Source organism: Tiliqua scincoides, chromosome 5, assembly GCF_035046505.1.
Source record: "Tiliqua scincoides isolate rTilSci1 chromosome 5, rTilSci1.hap2, whole genome shotgun sequence".
Lineage (NCBI taxonomy): Eukaryota > Metazoa > Chordata > Lepidosauria > Squamata > Scincidae > Tiliqua > Tiliqua scincoides.
Window position 1 is genome coordinate 8,421,822 of NC_089825.1, and position 9,195 is coordinate 8,431,016.

Here is a 9,195-nt window from a genome sequence, read left to right on the forward strand (position 1 = left end):
TGTGGGTCTTTGTACTATTTGGTCTTATTTGTCACCTAGGGTGGCTACCGCACCACCCCCATACAATGCATCTTTGACCCTACATCTAACGCCCCAGGTGAGGCTCTCTGGAGATGACTTCCAATGAGGTGATGCAACCCCCCCCCTCCCAAAAGCATTTTCTCAAGGCAGGCCCCCACCCCCACCAGCCTGACTGACAAACAGAGATCTGGAGAGTGTGATTGCCGGTGAGACTTCAGGTTCAGGGCACTTCTCCGGGTCATGCTGGGCCCCCTGTTGAGCACTTTCCCTCATGAGATGCAAAGCAGTGCTCACTTCAGTCAGTTTGCAATAAGAAAGAAGACTGAAGTTTGCTCAGGGGGGCTTTTCTTTTCCCAGTCAATTTTCTTGCTTGTATGATATGGATTTGTATGATATGGACCAGAACCAGGGGACATCCACTAAAATTGAGTGTTGGGCGGGTTAGGACAGACAAAAGAAAATATTTCTTTACTCAGTGTGTGGTCGGTCTGTGGAACTCCTTGCCACAGGATGTGGTGATGGCGTCTAGCCTGGACGCCTTTAAAAGGGGATTGGACAAGTTTCTGGAGGAAAAATCCATTATGGGGTACAAGCCATGATGTGTATGCGCAACCTCCTGATTTTAGAAATGGGTTATGTCAGAATGCCAGATGCAAGGGAGGGCACCAGGATGAGGTCTCTTGTTATCTGGTGTGCTCCCTGGGGCATTTGGTGGGCCGCTGTGAGATACAGGAAGCTGGACTGGATGGGCCTATGGCCTGATCCAGTGGGGCTGTTCTTATGTTCTTATGTTCTTATGATTTGCAGCTGTTCCTTTAAGAAGCAGACATGGCCAAAAATGGCAGTGGATGGAGCTAAGCAGATGTAGTCCATGGAGGTGAGGCTGTGAGGGCAAGACAGGCACAACCTGTGCAATTTTTCTTCTGAGTGCTCTGGTGCAACTGCCTCTTTCCTCTTGGCACTGAGCCTTGCAGTATATGCTTTGTTTCCAGTGCCTAATGTTGTGACAGTCCTGTGGAAAAGCGGAAGACACTCTTTTGCCTTGCAATGTGCATCCTGACTAATGTGGCTCTTGTGTTCACTTCACAGGTGCAGAGAATCAAAGCATGGATTAAGAATCCCTTGTGAACATGTCCTTGGGGTATCTCATGCATGTGTTCAATGCGTCAAAAATGAGACACGTGCAAGAGTTCTGGTGTCTGAAGACGGCATGCCTGTGATTTTCTACAGAACTATGCTGTCTTTTCAGGGCCATAAAGGGACAGCATTTCCACCACCTCTCATCGGCTGAATCTTTTTCCCCACATGATGGATTGGTCTCCCAATTTCACCTGCTTTTCTGTCACCACTTCAACAGAGTCCAACCGGAGTGGCTCCAGCATACTGGTGGACCTGCCGGGCACAGCTGGACCCTTGTCTGTGTTTAGTGTGCTCATCCTGACTTTGCTGGCCATGTTGGTGGTGGCCACCTTCCTTTGGAATGTGCTGGTGCTGGCCACGATCTTGCGGGTGCGCACCTTCCATAGGGTGCCCCACAACCTGGTGGCTTCCCTGGCAATCTCAGATGTGCTGGTGGCTGCCTTGGTGATGCCTCTCAGTCTGGTCCATGAGTTGTCCGGGAGGCGCTGGCAACTGGGCAGGCTGTTGTGCCAGGTGTGGATTTCCTGTGATGTGCTCTGCTGCACGGCCAGCATCTGGAATGTCACCGCCATAGCTCTGGACCGCTACTGGTCAATCACCCGGCACCTGGAGTACACATTGCGTACCCGCCGGCGCATCTCTAACATTATGATTGCTCTCACTTGGATTCTCTCTGCCATCATCTCCCTGGCACCAGTACTCTTTGGCTGGGGAGAGACATACTCGGAAGGCAGCGAGGAGTGCCAAGTCAGCCAAGAGCCCTCTTACACCATCTTCTCTACCTTTGGGGCTTTTTATTTGCCTCTCTGTGTCGTGCTTTTTGTGTACTGGAAAATCTACAAGGCGGCCAAGTTTCGCATTGGATCCCGAAAGAGCAACTCCATCACTCCTATTGCGCCTGATGCTGTCGAGGTTAGTAATCAGTCAAATGTAGCTGCCTCACTACTGGGCTGATGGTGTGATTTAGAGTCCAATCCTATGCATGTCTACTCAAAATTAAGTACTATTATAGTCAATGGGGCTTACTCCTGCGTAAGCGTGGATAGGATTGCAGCCCTAAGTTTGATACACTGGCTAAGACTGTGGTGCTGACTACCTCTCAGACCGGTACTTGTTCATCTCACATAAGAGCTGGTGAGGATTAATGGCTAAGAGTGTGAGCAGGCAAGTCCCTGGTGCAAAGCTACCCATGACAGTGAACTCTCTGTGTGGCCTCAGGCAACTCACTATCCTCTCAGCCCCACCCACCAACTTTAGGATAGGGGTGATCATGCTGATCAGTTTGACAAGACTGTTGTTAAGGAGCATGTTTGAAAGCATTGTGAACCTTTGAAAGTACTAAAGAAATAGTGTTAAGTCCCACTGATTCCAGTGGAAGAGATTTAAGTATAAGCTTAACACAACATTTGAAGTCAGTGGGCCTTTAGTTCTTAACTTTAGCTGGATTCTCCCTTTAAGTAGGTAATCGTAATGTAGTAGTAGTAACTTTATTGTCATTGTGCTACAGCACAACGAAATTTATGCACCTTTGAGATACAAGCATAAATTTTGAGATACAAGCATAAATATATACTACAATTCCAACGATCACACTCTGCACACTCACCCACACATTCTATACAACATGCATCATAATGTAAAAACAGTATAACAGACCATAATGCCCAGAAGCATGGTAACAACTATCGCCTTATTCAACGTAATTATGGCTGTGGGATAAAAACTGTTCAGGAATCGTGTGGTGCGTGCTCAAATAGTTCTGTATCGTCTACCCAAAGGCAACAGTTCAAAGAACTTATGAGCCGGATGGAAGGGGTCTCTCAGAATACTATGTGATTTCTGCAGACAGTGAGATGTTTAGATGTCCTCCAAAGCTGGTAGATGAAGGTTGATGATGTGCTGCACGATCTTAATAATTCTCTGCAGAGCTTTTTTGTCCCCTGCAGAGCAATTTCCATACCACACCAAGATATCATAGGTTAGAACACTCTCAATGGTGCAATAGTAAGAGACAAGCAATGGTGCAATAGTAATGGTGCATAGTAAGAGACAAGCAGCTGCTGTGACAAATTTAACCTCCCAAGCTTCCTCAGAAAATATAACTGCTTTTGTGCCTTTTTTATCAACATGCTGGTGTTAATAGTCCATGAGAGGTCCTCTGTGATGTAAATACCTAGGAATTTGAAACTAGCAACCCTCTCCACCTCCTCACCATTTATGTATAATGGTGTGTGTCCATCCCTCTTTTTCCGGAAGTCAATTATAAGTTCTTTAGTTTTTTTTTATGTAAAGTGAGAGATTATTTTCTTTGCACCACAACAACAACTCCTGTACCTTCTTCCTATAAGCAGACTCATCATTCCCAATAACAAGCCCCACCACTGTAGTATCGTCTGCAAATTTTATAATTTCATTGGTGTTATGTGATGGGGTACAATCATGCGTATACAAGGAATAGAGGAAGGGGCTCCGCACACAGCCTTGGGAAGCTCCTGTATTTAATATCAGAGTGGAAGAATGATAAGAGCCCATCCTAACTGACTGTGGCCTATTTGTCAAAAAGTTCTTTAATGGAAGCTTGGAGATTTAACAAGTAGGAGAGCCTACACAATGCAAGCCTTTTGTGCTTGCATTTAGCTATGTTACTGTGTAATTTTGAAAGCTCTCCTAAAGATGCTGAAAAATTTCCCCTATTTAAAAATAAAGGTTTGCCTGCAGCACACTTGTGCTTTCAGAACTGGGGGCAAAGCAGTTTGCTAGTCCTCCAAGTTTTGCCTGGGGTCTTCAGGAATTGGCATCAATCTCCCGGTGACTGTTGAAAGCGATCCTGGAGATCTTAACAGATTGCATCCCATTGGGGGAAAAGAAAATCCAGGAAAAGATTCAGTTATACTTGGCTGCCCTGGGCCAAAGGCACCCTGGATCAAAGTGATCTGAAATCACTTTTAGAAAGTTGCATTAATACCCTCAGGAATTCTTGATTCAATTTATTTTGGGCAAGGTGTCCGCTGTTCATTTATTCTTTTCTCAGCCATGTGGACTAGAAGTGTGCTATAAAAACAAAACTGAGAGCATGGGATAACTTTCAGAGGAGAGCATAAAAACATTAAGAGTTTCTTTTTATGGCTGGACTCTGACAGTTTAATGGACAGACAGTGACTGTGAAGTAATCAACAATGAAGTTTTTCCTGACACAAAGAGGCAGTGATGGGGAGCATTTCACTTGTTGGTCATCCAGGTTGTTACAGAATCCCTGCCCATTGAAAAGGTGTCGTGTCTAGCTCAGACTCTTCAGCTTTCAAGGGATTCCTTTCTCTGAGGCTGACTGCCTCATCCTTCCAAACAGTAGAGCCATCTCTGAAAAATAATACCTAGAATTAGTGCAAGAGTGGGAAAGACTGTGTGGGTGGAAGCCTCTGTACCTAAATAATCTGAACTGATTGTGGAATTGTGTGGTTCCATTTGCTTTGTTTGCTCTCAGATGTTTATGTATCCATTTCAATGTGTGCACTTTATATCTTGCATTGTGTGAACGAACCAACAGCTGTTCCTGGTTCCCTTTTCTCAGAATGGGCATGGTTGTAAAAGGCACATGGTGTAAATGTTTACCACCACGGGGGAGGGTGCTGTTCGCATGGAGTCCCCCAACAGTGATGACGCATAGACAACTATACAAATGCACAGGGGATGGAAAAACCAGTGGGATTAAGCAAGGTGGGGAGGGAGGATGCAGGTCTTGAGGTCTAAAATCTGTGGATAGCTAGAAGGTGCAAGTGAACAAAAGAGAATGAGGTCCTGCTGTTTTCTCTTTTTTTTTCCCCCCTGCACCATCCACTCCTTTTGTCTGCCAGGAATTGGATTAGAGTAGGGGTCTCCAAACTATGGCCCATGGGCTGCATCCGGCCCACCACAAGATTTTATCTGGCCCACAGCAACTTGTTTTTTTGTTTTTTTGTTTTTTTTTACACTCTTTTTGCTCATTATATATCTTTTCTCAGGCAGGGACAGCACTGCCCCCAGCAGGAACCCATATTGCTCAGGTGTCACTACCCTCTGAAGGTTGGAGGGCTTTTTGCAGCAGCCTCCTTTTGGCTGGACTCACCTTCATACCCATCCTCTCCTTGCTCTGGCCTCCAAAGAAGAGCCCTCTGACTAACCGCAGGCCCTGTTATTGTTCTCTGGGCCACATAAGAGAAGGCAAACCCCCAGTGAGCAAAGCTTTGGGCTCTGATGGTTGATTGATGCCTGCCAGGTAAACCCAAAATGTCTTGCCACCTCTTCTGATGTGGACCTGCCCTGAGGGATGTGGCAGGCCTTCTTGACTCAAGAAACTGTATACTGTGTTTTGCTATAAGGAGCTTTCCAGAGGTGCTTGTTCATCGATGATCACAAATCCACATTCTTGTATCTGCCATCTTGCTCTAGAATGAATGCCGCAAATTCATCCAAGCCAGTCCTGTAGTGACCTGGTCCAGAAACATATTCAGGCTTTAGGCTTCTTTTTCTGCCTACTGTTTTATGAGGCTCAGTTGTGGATCTTGGCTGCCAGTTGTTGACCCCTGAGGCCATGGCCCTCTGCTTTCCTAGACCTGCTTTCCAAGGAAGACCATCTTGCAGCTAGCAGCCCCTTTCAGCAGCTTAACAGAGCTTGGAAACAGATCCACACCAAGGCAGCTGCGACCCACCCTCTGGGATCTGACCATGCTTTAATTTCACTACTTTGTGTCCACAAACCCATTATACTGCAATGATGATTTAACATTTAATTAGCATCTGCATCGTGCTTGGCATTGTACAGCACAAAAGAAGTGACATTCTCCTTGTCCAGAACATCACACCACACACACACACACAAATCAGGCTAAGTGGATAACGGAGGGGTGAGGAGGACAGGAAAGCTGAAAGCACAGGATAGGTGGACTGTGGCTGGTGGGGGAGAAGGGCCTTTGCAGAAGTAGTTTTTGAGCAAGACAGTTGTGTTCCAGAGACACAGCAGATGGGCTACTGAGGCAGCATCTGGGCCAGCCCATAGCCATGAACTCATGACAGAGCTTGCAAACAGGTCAGAAGGGAGTTAGGAAGGGGAAAGATGTGGTGAATGTGTGAGTTAGCTATTTTGTTTGGGGGAGACTTGTCTGTGGGGCTCTGTGCTGCTTGCTTGTGGGGAGAGACTGAACTGTTTCTGGCATTTTCCCCCCTTCTCTTTTGCCACATCCTTGTGCTGGTCACATAGAGCAGAGCGGGTGGGATTTGTTTTGCTCCTTGATTGTTCACTGATCTGCTTAGGGGTGGAGTCTCAGGTGGCAGGAGTTTGCTGTAGCTTCATTCTGGGTCACGCAGTTGTGACCCTGTAAACAGGGCAAAACCACAGGTTACAAGAGAATTTAATGTGGGGTTTTATCAAACATCCTGGAAGAATGAATTCGGATTCAAGATGGTCTTGACAGTTCCACCAGTAGGCCCATACTGAGATCCAGTGGAGACAAATGTGAAGACCTGCAGGTAGGGTCAAAAAAATCAGACTCACCAGTACAGGATGGAGGAAATTTGACTTGGCTGCAGCATGTGTAGAGAAAGATTTAGGGCCCAATCCTATCCAACTTTGCAACACCGCTGCAGCCGCAATGCAGCCCCGAAGTAAGGGAACAAATGTTCCCATACCTTGAGGAGGCCTCTGTGACTGCCTTCCCACCACAGGATGCAGTGCACGCCCCATTGGCACAGCTGCACTGGCACTGGAAAATTGGTTAGGATTGAGCCCTTGGGTGGCTACAGTACAAGCCTATGCAAGTTTAGTCAGAAGTAAAGCCCATTACATTCAGTGTGACTTGCTCCCAGAAAAGTGTGTATAGGAAACTCTCTGGGAGTTTGAAAGCCTCAGTAAGTTCTTGCGGGGGTGGGGGAGGCAGCAGGAGTGGGAAAGGCAGCGCCACTGCACAGGGGGCTGCAGGGGCTTGGATGCACTTACCCGAGCCTCCTGGGGGTGCGGGGAGCACTGCTGGACTGTCTGCAAGGCTCCCTGCTGCTTTAGAAGTGAAAGTGGAGCGATCGCACTCTACTTCCGCTAAACCGGATCACTCCACTTTCACTTTTGCAGCTTTGGAGAGCCCTGCAGATGCTCACACAGGGCTCCCTGCACCCCCGGGAGGCTGCAGGAGGCTCTGGTAAGTGCAACCAAGCCCCTGCAGCCCCCTGAGCAGCGCGATCCTGGGGATTGTGCCCCTGGGAATCCTGGCGATCCTGGGGATTGCGCTGCTGCCTTCTCCCTGCCTCCTGGCTGCCCCCACCCCTTAAGGTGAGAGTGGCCAGGGTCCTCAGGCTGGGGCGTCACGCCCCAGTTTGAAAAGCCCTGGTGTATAGGATTGCAGCCTTAGGGCACAATCCTATGCTTGTCTACTCAGAAGTACATCTCATTATATTCCATTACTCTCAGGAAAGGGTATATAGGACTGCAGCCTTAAGGACCACAAGTTGAAGCAGCAGTTTGATGCAAAAAGAAAAACAAAGGAACTTCTGGGATGTGTTAGCAGGAACATAGAATTTAGATTACAAGGAGTAATGATTTCACTCTGTATTGCTTTAATCATCCTGAGAATCAGAATGGGTTAGTAATGGTTCTGGTGTTGGACCTGAAAGATCCAGGTTCAAATCTCCATTCAGCCATGAAGATTTCTGGGTGACCTTGGGCCAGTCACCATCTCTTAGCATCAACAGGTGTAGTGACTTCTACATGCCGCTGGGGGTGGGCTTTTCATTATAGAGGAATCTTTTGCTGTGTGGAGTCTTGCAATACATGATTTCCTGCTTGGCATTGGCAACGTGTTGGTCAGCAGTGCACCCACATCTGAAACATATATTTGTGTTTGGCAGGTAAAGAAAGCCACCCAGCAGCCGCAGATGGTGTTCACTGTCCGCCACTCCACGGTGACCTTCCAGACAGATGGAGACACATGGAGGGAACAGAAAGAGCGGAGAGCTGCCCTAATGGTGGGCATCCTTATTGGGGTCTTTGTGCTCTGTTGGATTCCCTTCTTCATCACCGAGCTCATCAACCCTCTCTGCTCCTGCGACATCCCACCCATTTGGAAGAGCATCTTCCTCTGGCTCGGGTACTCCAATTCCTTTTTCAACCCTCTGATCTATACAGCCTTCAACAAGAACTACAACAATGCCTTCAAGAACCTGTTCTCCAGGCAGCAGTGAGCAGGAGAAAGAACTGTAGTAGTACTTTTCTTAAAAGGTCTCCCTTTCTGGGACCAGGAGACGTGTGGGACTCCCTGAAAAGGACCGTTTCATGCTGGTTGTTTCAAGGGATGTGGATGTCTACCTTGAAGGCAGCACTTTTGTTCTACAGTTACCTTATTTTTCCAGCACTCAAACGGCAATCTTTTCTTGCTAGGACAAATTGGATTTCAATCATAAGTAGTTAATATTGTGTGGAATGTATTTCCGTGTGTGTCGTGGTCACCGATTGGCTGGAACTTGTGACATCGTTTGTAATGAGTGACATTGGCTTCCCCACAAGTTCATGCCATTTTATGGGGGGGAAAAATTGATGATTTTTGTTCTTTGAGGATGCTGCCTAAGCACAGAAGCACTTATGTGTCCCTTAAGGGAAAAAAAAAGACATGGCCACAAATAATGCAGTTTTTTGCACCAATTCTTCACTATGTCATGAACTACTTTTCTCAGTTTAATATTCTTATATTCAGTTCCAGTGACAAAGGCATACTGGCCAAAATTCAAAGAACCACACAGCTAGTTCTGCAAACCTATCAGAGTTTCATAGTTGGTCTTCTCATACTTCACTCCCCCCCCCCCCCAACTAGGGCAATCAATTTGTCAGTCTGAGTGGACTTGACACAGCAGTTATGATGTACTGGAGTGGGGCAGCATTGGCTGTTTGTATAAAAAGACTGTCAAACCTGCCTGTGGGCATGCTAAAGGCCTGGGGTGCCTCTAAAACAGTCCTTTTTGCTGGTTGTTACATAAACTACGCTCTCTGAGTCTTCTATGTGTCAGTAGTGCTGCTGC

The 9,195-nt window shown here is 47.0% G+C and overlaps 1 protein-coding gene across 1 annotated transcript; it reads left to right on the forward strand.

Moving 5' to 3' along the window:
- Positions 1-1,326: 1,326 nt before the first annotated feature.
- Positions 1,327-8,364, forward strand: HTR5A (5-hydroxytryptamine receptor 5A). The gene is made up of 2 exons (XM_066631173.1): positions 1,327-2,073; positions 8,032-8,364. The coding sequence occupies exons 1-2, from the start codon at positions 1,327-1,329 to the stop codon at positions 8,362-8,364; spliced, it is 1,080 nt and encodes a 359-aa protein (XP_066487270.1).
- Positions 8,365-9,195: the final 831 nt, after the last annotated feature.

What these genes read in the sequence shown, in the direction of transcription:
- HTR5A (XM_066631173.1), top strand. Translation starts at nt 1,327, where the DNA reads ATGATGGATTGGTCTCCCAATTTCACCTGCTTTTCTGTCACCACTTCA. An exon ending in TTGCGCCTGATGCTGTCGAG is followed by an intron (nt 2,074 to 8,031) that starts GTTAGTAATCAG and finishes TGTGTTTGGCAG; the next exon opens with GTAAAGAAAGCCACCCAGCA.